Raw genomic sequence first — 17,303 nt, 5'->3', positions numbered from 1 at the left:
AAAAGGCGCATGGGTGCAACATTTGATTGGCAGAGTACTGGCTTAAGACCGCCCCAACTCCTTCGTCAGAGGTGTCAACCTTGACAATAAACGGATGTCTGGCATCAGGATGTCAAAGGCATGGCTCACGGAGGAAGGCGGTTTTAAGGTCTTGAAAAGCTGTTATGGCCTCGGGCGACCAGAGAGAGTGATTGGAGCCCTTGCGAGTCATGGCCATAAGAGGTGCGGTCAAAGTGGAGTAGTGATGGATGAAAGAATGATAATAATTGGCAAAGCCAAGAAAGTTTTGTAGAGATCAAAGGCCAGTGGGCTGAGGCCAATCCCGGATGCTTTTTAGCTTCTGAGGATAGATTCGGAAGCCTTGGCTTGAGATGATATATCCAAGGAAGGGTATGGTCTCTTGCTCAAAGGAATATTTCTCTAGTTTTGCATAGAGCTGGTTCTCTCGGAGGTGCTGGAGAACGCAGGCGACGTCCTGACGGTGGCTTTGCAGATGTTTGGAAAAAATTAGGATGTCGTTGAGATACACTACGACGCATTGATACAACATATCTCTGAAGATCTTGTTTATTAAGTTCTGGAAATCAGCTGGGGCATTGCAAAGACCAAATGGCATCACGAGATATTCGTAGTGACCATCTCGCGTATTAAAAGCTGTCTTCCACTCATCTCCCTCGCGGATAAGAACCAGGTTATACCCTTATCGAAGAGCTTAGAATTGAGAGGAGGAGGATAACAGTCCTTCCGCGTGATCTCATTTAAACCCCGGTAATCGATGCAAGGACGGAGCAAACCGTCTTTCTCTCCAACAAAAAAAACCCTGCTCTGGCGGGAGACTTGGAGGGTCGGATGAATCCTTTGGCCAGGTTCTTGTGGATGTGTTCTGACATGGCCTGTGTCTCAGTGAGAGACAGCGGGTAAATCCTGCCCTGAGGAGGCTCTGTATTGGGAAGCAGATTGATAGCATAATCATAGGCTCGATGCGGAGGCAGGGTATCAGCGGCCTTCTTGGAAAAGACATCAGGGAATACTGAATATTGAGGAGGAAGGCCAGAAGGCAGAAGTGAGGTATTAAGACAAAGCTGGGACGAAAAAGGCTCCAGACAGTTAGAATGACAGGAGGGCCCCCAGCGAGAGAGTTGCAGCATAGCCCAGTCAAACTGGGGAACATGCTTTTGTAGCCATGGCAAGCCCAAGATTGCCAGGTATATGGCTTTGTCCAAAACATGAAAGAAGATGGATTCCACATGCAGGGATCCAGTTCATAGGTGGAGCAGAGTGATAACATGGGTGACCCGACTGGATAAGGGTTCTCCGTGGATAGACAAAAGAAGCAAACGCACTGGGGTATGGATGGTGGGAATCCAAAGGTGTTCCGTTAGTTGCTTCAAGATAAAATTACTTCCGGCTCCTGAATCTACAAGAGCCAAAATATGGAACTCTTGATTGTCCATTTTGATAGACACTGGAAGAGTTAATGGAGGAGATGGAGAAGTCAGGCCTAGGAGCAGTCCTTCTGCCAAACCTAGACCCGAGAGTTTCACGGATGCACCAGACAGGCGGACAATGCGTGTCCGGAGTTACCATAGTAGAGGCAAAGACCCGACCGCTGGCATCAGCGTCATTCTTCGGGTGAGAACTTACCCCGATTCATTTGCATGGGCTCATCTCCAGTCTTGATTTGGGGAAGCGAGTCCACCCTTGGGGATGGAGAGCATCGAACGCTGTGCAAGCTCACCGAAGGCTTCTTGGAAGCTTGGATTTCCTGCAAACACTCCTGGAGACGCCGATCTATACATCCAGTGAGGTCAATTAGGGAGTCAAGGGATGAGGGCAACTCACGGGCTGCCAACTCATCTTTGATACGAGAGTTCAATCCCTCCAGAAAGATGGCTCAAAGACAAACCAGATCCCAATGTAGCTCGGAAGCCAGAGTGCAGAACTCTATGATGTAGTCAGCTAAGGACCCGGTACCTTGCCGGAGATGAAGGACCATGGATCCGGAAGCAGAGTGTCTGCCATTATTGTCGAAGACAAAGCAGAACAAAGCAAGAAACACAGGCAGGGCTCAGAGAACTGGGTCCGCATGCTCCCAAAGAGGCGAGGCCCAGGCCAAGGCCTTGCCATCCAGGAGAGAGAGGATGAAGGTGGTTTTAGTAATCACATCTGGGAAATAAGCTGGTTGCAGGCAGAAAAGCATATTACATTGATTTAGAAATCCCCTGCACAACAGGGGGTTCCCAGAGGAACGAGGAAGTGCCAATAAAGGGACGGTTGGCCGTGAGACTGGCATGGAGGCTGAGGTGTTGGGTCTGAAAGACGGCATGGCGCCAATTGGCATGGCGCCCAATTGGACGCCACTATGGAGGCGTCCAATTGGGTCCTTAAATTCTCTACTGCAGCCGCTAAGGTTTCTAGGATCTTTTGCTGTTCGATGATCTTCTGTGCTAGGCCTGGAATGGCCTGAATTGCCGAGGCCTCCGCCGGACCCTTGCCCGAGGTGGGGTTCTTGTTACCTGAAGGGCTGGGCCCCACAGGTGCCCACCATCAGGAGGCAAGACTGGCCGGGAACAGAGGCAAGCTGGAACTTCGCCTGTACCGATCCTCGTTCCCCACAGGTTGAGCCCTTGGGTGCCAGGGCCGGCAGGACTTAGGAGCAGCTCTGTATGGCTAGTCCAGGAGAGGGTAGGCGAGTGGGTGCAGAGAGTGTCAGAGGTTAGGCACAGTTCAAGACAGGAGCACTCTCGGAGGAAGGAGGAGAAAGAGTCTCAAGGCATGCAAGGCCATTGCAGCTCTGAAGAGAGTAGAGCAGGACCACGTGGGAGTGGCCTCGAGATGAGGAGGTGCAGGTGCAGAGACATGAACTGTAGAATGCTGAATAAGGTTAGCGTGGGAAACCCGCTGTAGCTGGTGTCAGGAGAGTAGCAGTGCAGGGGGTTCCCCAAGGAGCGGGAGTGCCGAGGCACACACTGGTGGAGCACTGTGCTGAGCCCAGCCTTGATGAGAAAAGTCACTGTAGCAAAGTCCTCAAAGAGAAGTGCCGTGGGGGTCCCAAGGAACAGAGGGTACTGCGGTAGGGACTCATAAGTAAGGTAGCACTGAGAGAGTCCAGGTGAAGTGGCGCTGAATCTGGCCCCGAGGAGCAGGAAGCACTAAGAGAGAGTTCTGGTGAAGTAGCACTGAGCTAGGACCCACGGAGCAGGAAGGGCTGAGAGAGAGTCCGGGTGGAGTTGTGCTGAGCCTGGCCCCGAGGTGCGGGAAGCGCTGAGAGAAAGTCCAGGTGAAGTAGCGCCGAGCCAGGGCCCGCAGAGCGTGAAACGCTGAGAAAGAATCCGGGTGAAGTGGCATTGAGCCTGGACCCGAGGTGCGAGAAGCTCTTAGAGAAAGTACAAGTGAAGTAGCACTGAGCCAGGGCCCACAGAGTAGGATATGCTGAAGCAGGAACCCGGAAGGAGAAGCGCAGAGATCCGAAGGCAGGAACAACTGGTCCATGGAAAAGGAACTGGCACCAAAAGAAACCAAGGAACTCGTTGCCAAGTCAGTTAGTGGTGACTAGAGGTGAAGCTTAAATATCCTGGGCCAGTGATGTCATCAGCCGGGTACGAGCCTGGAGTTCCCGCTATTGGCCCTTTAAATGGAGGACAGATGGTGCGCGTGCGCATGCTTAGAGAGACCCAGGAACGGAACGCTGGTCGGCGGCGTCCCAGCCACCATGTGGAGTGCAGGGAGCCAGGAGGAACACGGTGGCAGTGACCGGCCACCGCCACGAGAGTACCGGGGGAAGAGAACCAAGTATGACATGGCGTGAATTGAGCCTGCCGTGGCTGGCGGTCATAACATTGTGGCAGTATTTATACCACTGTTAGCGCTGCTTTGCTACTCTTTTTGATGCAAATTTGTTTTTATGTCATTGATGTTAATGCCCTTTGCCCCCTTAGGGGCCTTGGGGTTTTGCCGCTGGGCACTGCTTTGCTCCACTCATGGAGCCTTGGAGTGTTGATGCCTCTGTTAGGACTACTTTGCCCTATCACAGTACCTTCATCGCTATTCATGTCACTACTGATGTTGCTTTGGCTCCCTCTTGGTGTCTTGGAATGCCCTTTCCTCTGCTGCTGGTGTCTGCCTGCAACTTTCACTAGACTTGAATAGAAAACCCCAATTTTGGAGCCCAAAATATGGTGCACTGCTTCCCCCATTGACTTGAATGGGATATGAATGAATGGATGGGTGAATGAATGACACAAATTAATAAAAATCTTTTTTTTTTCATTTGAAATGAATTATGGAGATGAATGAAACAAACTGAAAATGTTTTCTGCACACATCCATGTCATTTGTTTTAATCAATCAATACAAATTTGATATGATGTACTTATTTTTTTGATAATGGCTATCTCTCTCTAGTTGTTCTTCCAGCATGCTGACTACTTGATCTGTCATTTCCTGCTTTTTTTTTTTCTTTCATCTAATTTTCTTATTTAATGTAAACTAATGATCCTTGTTCTTCTCCTGTTAGGACCCACTCTAGTCCTTTTACATGCAGAATAGATTGTATACTTTCTTTCATTTACATTTGTATATAATTTTTTTAATCTATCTTTGCATTGATGTGCAGGGATATGGTCATTCAATATGATTTTGTTCAAATATTAATAAATAAACAAATCTAAATTACCATGGTCCTAAAAGTACTTAATGTAGACAGTGAAATAAAATGTCAAATGTTGTTTTGAAGTGCTTACTTTCTTACTTGATGGTACTGTTACAATAGTTTTTGCAAGTAGTATTTTTTATGAAGTTTTTTTGAATGTAGTGATGTAAAATCACAATGGCAAAACTTTAAAAGCTTCCAGCTGTTCAAAAAAGACAGGAAGAAAGAATGTGCAATATTAAGGCATGTAGAAAACAGACTGTTGATTTTCTGTTACCTTATAAATTAACATAAATATCCTTTTTTTGTAGCTTTCCAGTATATCTTTTTGTCTTTTGTGTACTGCCAAATGAAAGCATATTTTCTAGTATATTGACCTCTCAAGTATTTGTGGATAGAAGTCATCTCACCTCTTTTTATTCTCCCATGGTAAACATACCTAGATACCTTAGTGGTTCCTTATATTACAAATGTTCCAAATCACTTTCTGCATCTTTACAATAAACATGTGCAATCACTTTTTTTCCCCCTCCCCTTTTTAGGCTCCTAGTCCAAAGCGCAAGATAGAAGAAGCTGTTCAGGATTTCAGGCCCCCTAGAGGAGCTATTACTCAACCATTGAAGAAGTTAAAGATAAATGTGTTTAAAGTTCATAAATGTGCTGTGTGCGGCTTTACTACAGAAAATCTCCTTCAGTTCCACGAACATATCCCCCAGCACAAATCAGATGGCTCTTCATACCAGTGTAGGGAGTGTGGCCTCTGTTATACTTCGCATGTTTCTCTCTCCAGGCACCTCTTCATAGTGCATAAGCTGAAGGAACCCCAGCCAGTATCTAAACAAAATGGTTCTGGTGAGGAGCATCAGCAGGAAAACAATCCCTGCCTTGAGGATGAGTCATCTGACAACACGGCATCAGACAGAAAATGTAAAGTCTGTGCAAAAACATTTGAAACTGAAGCTGCCTTAAACACTCACATGAGAACCCATGGCATGGCCTTTATCAAATCTAAAAGATTGAACTCATCTGAGAAGTGACTATAAATATATTTTAAAAATCCTCATTATAATAATATCATGACATGATAGCCCGTGGTTCCAAATCCATAACTATAATAGCCCCTCTGATGCAGAAACACAAATGAAGACTTAGCAGTAATGTTCAGGCTATTGCAATATATTCTTTCAATGTATTTTCATCATTTCATTGGAATATACTCGGTAAGTATTAATACAGTATTTGAGTTTAAAAAGAGACTGTATCTATTTAAGCTAATAACTTTTATACTGTTTATGTGTTTGTATTGGTGTTTAGTGAAAAAGTGTTTTTTATGGTTTACTTTGTTGTTTTTTTTGGGGAGGTTTTTGCAATAACGATGGAGCGAAATATTGGAGTCTGTTGAGCTGCTTTCTATTTCAAATTCTTGAAAAGAAGTCTATGAAAATTACACCATTGGAAGTCAAAGATGTTAAGAAGAAAAAAATGTTAGAAGCTAGAATGTTATGGATAAAAATATGTAATCATATTTGCTGGTTTATGACTATGGTGTTTTTATGTTATATAATTTATTACAGAATATACAAAAATGAGTATGTAGCATTAGATAATTAACTTTCTCCAAGCACTTGAAGGAATATAGTTTATTGACCTCCTTGCCACTGGTGGTTAAGATTTCAAGGCTGAGTTTGTTAATGCCATTGTAGATGTACAGTATTGGTGAGTTACTTCTAGCAAATCCAACTGCAATCATCAGGAGCTAATGTACCAGCCTACTGATATATTCTAAAACAGGCCTTTCAGCCTTAGCACAGAACGGTGGCAAATTAGTTTATTTCAACAAGTGCACACAATATTGCTAGTTATGTTTTAATAAAATACAGAAAAGGTGCAGTACTATCCCTTTCGTATATATTTCTCTGTGAGAGTTATAGAATTTTGTTTTCCATTTTATACCTTGTATGTAACCTTAAGCAAGTTTTGTACTTTTTTTACATTTTTTCTTTTTGTGTATATATAGATAACTGCATGACACATTGTAGTGATTGTTCTGTTCCTTAAAAGTCTTGCTGCTGTCAACAGTTGGTAAACACTATGTCCGTTACGACTATTAAAAACACTTCATATGTAAATAAATGTGGACCATTTTGCCCTTAAGCAATCATATGCAATCTTCATTATATGATATGTTTTACTGAATATTTGATATCTTCAAAGAACGTGAGAGAAACTTGATTATTCTCTATCAGTAACATTAGTGTAAACTTGTATCAATTACCTTAATGATGAAATGAATAGGGGTGTTTGTACTGAAAATGGTTTTGTTTAATTTTTGTTTTGCATTTCATTTCTTGAAAATGAAATAAACAAGAAAATGTAGGGTTCTGGACCAGTGTCCCCCACCTCATCTTTGAATCGTACTCTATCCATGGGTGAACAGAGAACAGGAGCAATCCCCTGGGTATTGGATTTTTCAGTGGGGAGCAGGGGCTAGCAGCCTGAAATTTGAAAATGATACAGTTTTGTTCAATTTCTTTTTCAAATTTGGTTGAAATTTCCTATTTCATTTCAAATAAAATGAAATCCCTAGAAATTAATTGCCTTTTCTAATTAGCAGGCCTAGTCTAAGCTCTTTACTCAGGGCAGGGTGAAATCTTTCAGTAATACTTCTTGCAAAGGTCCTTCTAACACATTATTATTACTGGCCATCTCTGAACATACCTATTTCAGCTTTGGGTTTTCCTAGCATTAAGGTTTCCAAATATTTATTGGAGTCAATAAAAACATGCATGTTCATTGTGGATACCCTGAAAAGCAGAGTTGTTGAGATCCTTAATTAGAAGTTTGTGGACCAATGATAAAGAATCATATTTGTAGGGAATGAGAAACATTTGTCTCCTTTTTGGACAAAGAATTGCAGTTGCCATGTTAGTCCGCTTGCATATGTAAAAGGGACAGTCCGTGCTAGCAAAGGAGAAGGGGAATAGGAAGGCGTGAACTGTTTAGCAGTGCTGCCTGGAATCGGCTACATAACCATTCAGGAAAAGAGAATTTAAGGTTAAAAACTGAGTTTTATTTACCAGAGAAAATAAAACATTGACATATTACCAGAAAAGAAGAATAAAATTGTTAGCACTAAAAGAGGTGACATTTAGTGTTCTCAAGAATTTAATGTACAGGGCCATGGGGTAAGTTAAACAAAGAGAAATAATTATGCCATTTTATTATATATTATGCATAACTCAGTCAGTCCTAAGGTAAGGTTTGGTGGTAACTAGTTCTAGCATACAAGAGACTTGCTTTATTGTTTATAAAGCAGGAAATATTTATCTCAGAGTTTTTCTTGCACTTCTTGGGGATTGTTACTATGGTAAGAAATACATATAATTCGATTTTCATCTGGAGTATATAGCTTGGAAAATGTGATGACCATGCTGGTCTTCTGTTGAAGAGTTTTGTGTTCTGAGTTGCAATCAGTTACTGAAATTCTTTGACCAATCAGAAGCAAAGACTAGCATATCTACTAAGAAATTAATTTCCATCTACAGTATAGTTTGCCAGTTCTGACATTCATTGTTCCACACTAAATGCATCTTGCATTTAGTGTGGAACACTACATAATGGCTGCATTCCAACATGCTGATGAGAAAGCATCAATGGGGGATCTATAAAGTGGGGATTACAGGAAATTCAGGCTCTGTGAGCCAAAGAAGAAGTGGCACCAGAAAACTGAATGATGCAGGAACAGCATGGGAATGTATGCAGTATGCCTGATTGGAAGGCCAGGTCATGCAAGCAGAACAGGAAGTGGTGCAACAGACAGTAAGCAGTGTGACCAACAGAAAGCCTAGGCTCCACCACCATAGCAGATGGTTGAGCTGGGGATGTAGAGGAAAGAGGAAGAAAGGGAAGGAAGAGGAGAATGGGAGGTGTAGGAAATGGTTGGAGAAGGAAGCCGAGAAGTGAGGGAGGAAATGGTGTGGTAGGAGGAGATTGGAGTGAGGAGGAAGCCAGAGAACATAGGGCCATGGACAACTCATCCATTCATTTTTTATTTTATTTATTTATTTAAAACTTTTCTATACCGTCGTTTAGTGATATACCATCACAACGGTTTACAGATAGGCACATAAGTTTGTATTTGTTTCTAAATTATCTAGTAGGTGCCAATAAATTTTCGGTTCCATGATTCAAATAATATTGCTATATGGAATGTGGATTGGAAATTCCATCAAACATGAGATATACTGTACTTTTCTTAAATTAATACTTAAGTATGAGAAAAAATAATAAAGAAAGCATATTGTTATTTGGTGACTTTTAACTGTGTTTAGGAGTTCTTTTCTCGTTCATTAGTATTACTTACTCTCCCCACTCTCATTGTGAAAAGCTTTTTTGAAGAGCCATGTTTTTAAACTTTTTTGAAGCGTTTTAGATCTCTCATTAATCTTATTTCGAGTAGCATTGTATTCCATAACGTTGGACCAGCTAAGGATAGTGCTGTCTCTCTCACTTGGGTCAGTTTAGCTGTCTTTACAGAGGGTATGGTCAGTAGAGCTTTATTGGCTGACCTGAGATTTCTCTGGGGGACATGTAGTCGTAGTGCAGTGTTTAGCCAATCGGTATTTTCTTCATCGATCAGTTTGTGAATTGTGCATAGCGTTTTAAATTGCACTCTTTATTCATACCCTGCCTTCCCACTCACAACCCACCTACTCAGTGTCCAACCTCCTCCCTACCGACAGCTCCACACAAACAAACCTATACATCCCTACTCACAGACACTAACACCCCCACTTCACACTCTGAGACACACTCACACTCTGACAAGTTTACACTCACAGAGACAAACACACCCATACCCTCCACTCAGAGACACATCCACATATCTTCCTCTTTCCTCTACATCCCTTACATCATATAGACTTCCTCTTTCCTCTACATCCCCTACATCATATAGACATATGCACACATACATACACACATCCCACCCAAGAACAAACACAGACCTACATGTCCACTTAGAGACACACCTTCTGTTACACCCATCAGTTGCAGACGGCTGCAACTTCTCATGCTCACCTCTTTTTTCCCCATACTGTCAATCCTAGGATGAATGGTGGCCTCTGCTAACCACTGCCATCCTCCTCGATGTTCCCGGGACAGCATGGGCACTGCCGACCGCCATCTTGTTTCTGGAATCACCTAGGCACGCGCAAGGGCTTCCTTTGTACACAGCATGGCAGGAACCTCGGGGGTGTCCCCTCCCGATGACATCAACCCGCTGCTGTACTTAAGCTGACCAGCCCTCTGCTATTACAAGTTAGCAAGGACTTCTCTCGTTGCTGAATCCGCTCCATTCTTGGATCTCCAGTTCCAGTGTCTCCTTGTGGTGTTCGGACGCTCTGGGTACCCGCTCCTCAGAGGCCCTTCTGCTTTCCTGGCTATCCGCTCCTCGGAGGGCCTTCCTGCCTGGGACTTCTCCTGGAACTTCCTCTTGTGAGTACCTTCTACGATACCAGCCTTACTGAAGCTTCTACAGTGTACCCCGTGCCTCGGGCCACTACTGCTCCTCTCTAGTAATCATTTTTTCCAACATTTCCTGTGCTGCTGGGTATTGCCGCATCTACAAGATCCACATCTGGGTTCCTACACCTCAGACCTCATCAACACCTTCATCATCAGTACAGCCATCCTTGGCATACCCTGCTTTGCGGGCCACTACTGGATCTGCACTTCTGAGGTATCTCCACCCGCCTGTAGGAATCTCCTGGTGTACTCCACACTGCAGGCCACTACTGGACCTTCACCCCAGCGGTACCACCCTGGGCATAACCTATTGCTCAAGAACTGTGTTTATTTACATTCCCCGCTCCGTGGGCTATGCATTGTCTTTCCTCTCAATAAAGTCTCTGCTACAGCTGTGTCCTACATCGCTGAGACCACGCCCACTGACGGTGAGGCTCACAGGGCTCCTCCCTGTGGGCAGAGACATCTCTCATCTCAGCCCAGGGTTCACATTCTTACAAAACTATAACACCTTCACTCCCCGCTCACACAGACATACAAACACAATTCCCACTCCCATGCCCCTCCACTCACTGAGATGCAAACTTCCACATCACACACACACACACACACTCAACCTCACAATATACAAAGCACCAGGTTTGGATATTTTAGGGGATTAGGGGTCCTTTATTGTGCTGTTATTGGAGGTGGATCTTCAGTGTGTAGTGAAGAAGAGGGGCTGGCAGCTTTCCGGATGCTGGTGCTGCTGTATTGGAGCATGTATGGAGGGTCAGGTAACTTGGAGGGTATGGAGACTGAGCTGGGGGGAGGGGAGGGTTGAGTGTGCATATAGGCAAGGGAGGACTATATCACACAACTGAGAATACATGTTTTAAGCCCATTTTACCCCAGCATTTTTTAAAGGCTTTTCTATTAATAACCATATAATAGGTTAGCAAAAGTTACAGGCATTTATTGCAACTTTCTATAACTTGACTCAAAGTCTATGTTTCTCTTGTAAGCTATGACAGGACTGTACCACAGCCAATAACCTCAGACTCACTGCAGCATGGAATGGCAAACAGATCTGGTTTGCAAGGTAGCTAATTTACTTCTTTTGATTTATATTTCATCTTTCAGGCACTTCACAGTGGATACAGTAGGCACTGTATTTCCATATCCTCAGAAGGTTTACAATCTAAGGGCCTGATCTGCTAAGGCTTTTCTCCCATTCTGTGTCTATGGTAAAATGCTTAGTTAATGAGACCCTAAATTTGTACCTGAGGTAATGGAGGGTAAAGTTACTTTCCCAATGAGCAGCAGTGAGATTTAAATGCTGGATTCCATGGTTTATAGCCTGCTGCTCCAACCACTGGGCTATTCCTCCACTCACCAATGTAGCAATACACCTATCTCTTTGATCCAATATGTGCTTCATATATTTCATCAAATATTCATTCTGGAAACCCTAAAGTCCTGCTTATAATACTTGAGATCTGGATGTTGTCATCCTGACAGATGAGGGAGAACAACATAGTAATACATCTCAGCCTTAATTAAATTTTTTTTGTTTTTTTGTTGGGGTTTTTTTTGCAATAGTGCACAAGGACATAAGGAAAATACGTGCTTACTTGTTTGCAGATGGCACAAAAAATTATAACATGTTAGACACTCAAGAAAAAGTAGAAAAAATGAGAGATTTGAGAAAACTGGAAGCTAGAAAGCTGTACTTCAGTACAAAGAAAATATAAAATCATGCAGCTGAAGCACAACAATATATTAATCATTTATCATTCAGGAGAACAAGAATGTCCCACTGCTAAATAGAAAAGAGGCCTACAACAAATAATCTGATGACCTGAAGCTTGTAAGTTAATATGATAAAGCTGCAGGGAAAACTAACAATATGCTTAGTTGCATAAGAAAAGATATCACAAAAGAAAAATGAGACCCCACCTTGAGTAATGCATTCATTTTCAAAGGTAACACCTCTCTAAGAGCATTGAAAGGATAGAAACAGTTCAGAAAAGAACTATTTTTATTTTATTTACATTCTGCTTTTGGGTATTACAAAGCAGATTATATTCAGGTACTGTAAGTATTTCCCTAACTCCCAAAGGACTGCATTAAAGTAGGAGTTTGTTCTAATAATCTGCACAACATACTCTATAATTTCATCATAAAAAACAATTATAGAAATATTTCAAAAGTAATTACTATAAAAATAAATAAAGTCTTATTCTATGTCTTCACACTCTTTGTCATAGCAATGCGGACAAATCTTACAACCTATGCAGGAAGGAGTTTTGTATTCAGAAATACTCATACTTAGAGCTATGCTTTGTGCCTTCACATGGAAATCCCATGCCAATGAGGCTGTTAAGTATTACCTCCCCCTGTGGGCTGAAATCCAAGGACCCTGTGCCACAGGGACATGATAGATCCCAATCCAGCTTGTAGGGAGATATCCCATGTTTAACCACTGAAAGCACCAAATATGAATCATAATAGCCAAAGAGGGATGCAGACAAGTATACTGACAGGCCAAAACATTGTCACAGCTAAAGAAAAGAAACTTTGCCCAGATGACAAATTTAAACCAGAACTGAATGATACTTATGAAGATCTGTCTGTAAGCTCCTATGTAAATAAAACCAAGGCAGAGGGACAATGCAGCAACTTGGATACATATATCTGTATCCAAGTTACTTTTACCTGTTCATTGTAAGACATTAACTTGTCATTGTTCTGTTCAGAATGTAAACCGAATTGATCAGTAGCTCTGTTATTGGAAAATCGGTATATAAAAGTGCAAAATAAATAAATAAATAAATAATCAGAAGTCATGGACTGGCCAAGGGACATCCACAGGTCAGAGGGACCCCCCCTCCACCCTTGGACAAAGGGGGAACATTCTGAAACGAAGAAAACACTGACACTGACATAAAGCTTGGCATACGTGGCAGGACTCCCCCCCACCCCGAAGAAAAGGGGAGGTGGAAAAGACCTGCCATGTGGCAAAGACCCTCCACCGACTACATGATTATGCATGAGCTTATGCATATTTATCAGCTGGAAAGTATAAGAAAGGAGGGAATGAGGGGCAAATAAGGAGAAGAGAGAGCAGACTCGAAGCCACCTCTCCTTAATTATCTTGGTGATGCTGTCCTTCTCATCCCCCACCTTCCTCGGCCTGCTGCTCCCACCCCTCTGCATTAAAATGTGCATTTATCATGTCCAGAGCAGTTTAATAGTTTCCACACATTTTCTCCTCAAGATACATTAGCATGTTATTAGTTCATTGTATCTGGAGTGAAAAACAATGGAATATAAAAAATTGTGCGCAGGAAAAGTGCATACAGTTTTAATGCTAAGATTATAGCTTCTATACTCTATATTATTGATCCCCAGAACTAACTGTTGGATTTGTGGACCCTTGAGCCGGCTGGGACAGATGATGACACACTGTGGAAAGACCCACAGTGGAAATCAAAGCTGGGAGGCGGCACAGGGCAGGAGACTGGAGGGATCTTCACCACTGGAAGCCTGAGGTCCCCCAGGAGGAGCCCGTGAGGACCCAAGCTGCTTGCAATTACGTGCGGTCTCCTGTGGGTCGGTGTCTGAAGAGGAGTTCCAGAGGATAGAGAAGAGTAGAGCTGAAGCCAGGAGGCCAACTGGAACTTCACCACTGGAAGCCTGCAGTCCCCCCGAGAGGAGCGTATGAGGACCTGAGCCGCTTGTACTTAAGAGAGCCCTCCTGGATGAAAGCCGGAATCTGAAGCCAGTAGTCGGAAGCTGAAGTCAGAAGCCAATAGTCAGAAGCCGAAGTCAGAAGCCAGTAGTCGGAAGCCGAGGTCAGAAGCCAGTAGTTGGAAGCAGCAACTAGTAACTCTCAACAAAGAGTGAACCTCGTTGCAAGGCCAGGAATGGAGTTGGTGTAGGTTTTAAATACCCTGGGAGCATCTGACATCACTCCTGGGAGGTGCTGTGTATTTCACGTTCTGCCCCTTTAAGAGTCGGGTTCCCGCACGTGTGCCTAGGGGCGGGGCAAGCCCAGATGGCAGCGTCTCCCTCACAGAGGGAACACTGCAAAGAAACTTTACCGGCCTGACTAGGCCGCAGGAACGCCGCGGCAGCCACCAGACGACCTGGGATAGGTGAAGGGCTGCCCGCAGACCTCCACGGGTCGGGCCCATAACAATACCTCCCCTTCTATGCCCCCTTCCTGGGGGCTTGGGCTTAGCAGGGTGGTGTAGATGAAACTGTTGAAGGGATTTATCCAAAATGTTGGATGCAGGTTCCCAAGAATTCTCCTCCGGGCCATAGCCCTCCCAGGAGAGGAGATATTCCCATCATCTGAGGTGGAAGCATACATCTAATACCTCTTTTACTTGGTAGACCATGTCCTCCTGAACTGCGGGAGCGGCGAGTTCTGGGGCCATCTTTGAAAACCTGTTGACCGTGACCTATATCATTGTTTTCTCTTCCGAAGGTGGCAAGTCCATAATGAAGTCAGTCGACAAATGAGTCCATGGCTCGGTGGGAATAAGCAATGGTTGAAGGAGCCCCCACGGGTGACCAGTCAGCATCTTTAGTCGAGCACAGGTCGGGCAGGAGCTGACATAAAGACGAACATCTCTCCTGAACTGAGGCCACCAGTAATATTCGGTGAGTAGATCCAAAGTCCGAGCTACCCCCGAATGCCCTGTGGTCAACAAGTCATGAGCCCATGACAACACCTTCTTGCACTGGGTACGACTGTCTTACCCATAGGAACCACCTCTGATGCTGCAAGAAGAACTTTGGCTGGATTGAGAATATAACGGGGCAGATCCGGGGTATCCTCTGTTTCAGCCGTGCATGAGAGGGCATCTGCTCTAATGTTCTTGGAGGCTGGCCTGTACCGCAGGAGGAAATTGAACTGGCTAAAGAAGAGTGACCATTGGGCTTGTCGAGAATTAAGGCGTTGGGCTCGACACAAGAATTCCAGGTTCTTGTGATCCTTATAAGACGATCACGGGGTATTGGGCCCCCTTCAGCCACTGCCGCCACTCCTCCGGCGTGAGCTTGATGGCCAGGAGCTCCTTATCGCCGATACTGTAATTTCTCTCCGCTGGAGAGAATTTGCGAGAATAATAGGAACATGGTAGGGGTTTGCCTTTAGTGGATAACTGGCTCAGGACAGCTCCTACCGCAAAATCAGATGCGTCTACCTCCGCGATGAACTGACGCTGCGGATTTGGATGGTAGAGACAGACATCAAGGAGAAAGGCTTCCTTCAGCCTCTGGAAAGCACTTATTGCTGTCTGGGACCAATTCTTCACATCGGCACCCTTCCTGGTAAGGGCCGTAAGCGGTGCCACCATCCAGGAGTAATGGGGTATGAACTGGTGATAGAAATTAGCGAAGCCCAGGAAGCGTTGTAGGGCCTTGACCCCTACCGGCTGCTGCCAGTCCCGAATGGCAGCCACTTTATCAGGGTCCATATGGAAGCCCATGGATGAAACTATATATCTGAAGAACGGCAAGGATACTTGCTCAAACTGGCACTTCTCTAACTTGGCAAAGAGACGATTGTCCCAAAGTTTCTGTAGTACTTGCCGCATTTGTACACGGTGCATGGACAAATCCTTAGAATACACCAACACATCATCGAGGTACACTATGACCGAGGTATGCAACATATCCCTCAAGACCTCATTCATGAGGTTTTGAAAGACCACAACGGCGTTGCATAAGCCAAAGGGCATGACCAAATATTCGTAGTGCCTGTCTCTAGTATTGAAGGCGGTCTTCCATTCGTCGCTGGGTCATATCTGTACCATGTTGTAGGCACCTCGGAGGTCCAGCTTGGTAAAGACCTTCGCTCCTTGCAGCCGGTCTAGTAACTCTGGAAACAGAGGCAAAGTGTACCTGATCCATCGTGTGATGGCGTTGAGGCTGCGGTAATCTATGCAGGGTTGGAGTGACCCATCCTTCTTGGCCACAAAGAAGAACCCGGCCCTGGCATGGGAGTTAGAGGGCCGAATGAAGCCTCTGCCCAAATTCTCCTGAATATACGAAGACATGGCCCGAGTTTCCGGAAGCGACAAGGGGTAAACCCGTCCCCTGGGAGGCGTAGTGCAGGGACCAGGTTAATGGCACAGTCAAAGGGCTGGTGTTCCGGGAGAAGTTCAGCTTTCTCCTTAGAGAAAACATCTTCAAAGTCTTGATACTGAGGTGGGAGTGCCATGGGTGTGGTCAAGAGAGGCACATTGGGACAAGGAATATTCGTCAGGCAGGAGTCAAAACAAGATGGGCCCCAAGATGTGATCTGAAGAGTATCCCATTGTATGACTGGGGAATGTTTCTGTAGCCAGGGTAAGCCCAAGATGATGGCATGCATGGATTTCTCCAGTATAAGGAAAGAGATCTCTTCCACGTGCAGGAGGCTGGTGCGAAGGACCAAAGGCTTGGTGCAGGTAGTAATGCTCCCCGGAAGGAGAGTACCATGAATCGAAGATACCCGGATAGGAGGAATTCGGGGTTGGACCCCAATCTGCAACTGCTGGATGAGGTCTGCGAGGATGAAATTCCCTCCGGCTCCGGTTACCCTCATCTACCTCCGGGGTAGATGAGGGTAACCGGTACAGTACATGAGGAGGTGGAAAATGTATTACCTAGGGTCAGCTCTCCAATGATCCCTAGGTTCTTGCGTTTCCCGGCCGCTCACCACATCGGGCTAGGAAGTGCCCCTTGCCACCACAATATAGGCACAGACCTTGAGCGCGGCGCCATCTTCTCTCTTCCTGCAAGATTGGACCTCGACCAAACTGCATAGGCTCTATGTCTTGGTCTCCGGGAGAGGCAGAGGAGGAGGGTACCGGTCAGGGAAATGTAGACCCAGAGTTACTGGGCTTACGACAGGACCTCCTTTCCCAAAATCGGTGTTGGATTCGGCAGTCCACCCGTCCAGCCAGATCAATCAGGCTGTTCAGGTCATGCGGGAGGACCCTCGCCACTAGCTCATCTTGGAGTCTTGAAGAGATACCTTCCAAGTATATGCCGTGGAGGCTGTCGTCCCTCCAGTCTAGCTCGGTTGCCAGGGTCTGGAATTCCACTGCATACTCGGCAAGAGACCGATTGCCTTGGCGTAGCTGAAGTA

The 17,303-nt window shown here is 44.9% G+C and overlaps 1 protein-coding gene across 4 annotated transcripts in view; it reads left to right on the top strand.

Moving 5' to 3' along the window:
• Positions 1-6,805, top strand: part of ZNF532 (zinc finger protein 532) — a 229,839-nt gene extending 223,034 nt beyond the window's left edge. For 3 of the 4 annotated variants that reach the window (XM_029579489.1, XM_029579507.1, XM_029579501.1), the window contains exon 9: positions 5,194-6,805. In XM_029579489.1, the coding sequence (XP_029435349.1) occupies positions 5,194-5,688 (495 nt within the window). In that variant the 3' untranslated portion in view covers positions 5,689-6,805. The remainder of the gene's footprint in view (positions 1-5,193) is intronic. The other variant, XR_003852972.1, reaches the window with a different exon arrangement.
• Positions 6,806-17,303: the final 10,498 nt, after the last annotated feature.

Source organism: Rhinatrema bivittatum, chromosome 1, assembly GCF_901001135.1.
Source record: "Rhinatrema bivittatum chromosome 1, aRhiBiv1.1, whole genome shotgun sequence".
Classification (NCBI taxonomy): domain Eukaryota; kingdom Metazoa; phylum Chordata; class Amphibia; order Gymnophiona; family Rhinatrematidae; genus Rhinatrema; species Rhinatrema bivittatum.
Note: the sequence above shows the minus strand (reverse complement) of the source record. Positions and strands in the feature narration are given on the sequence as shown.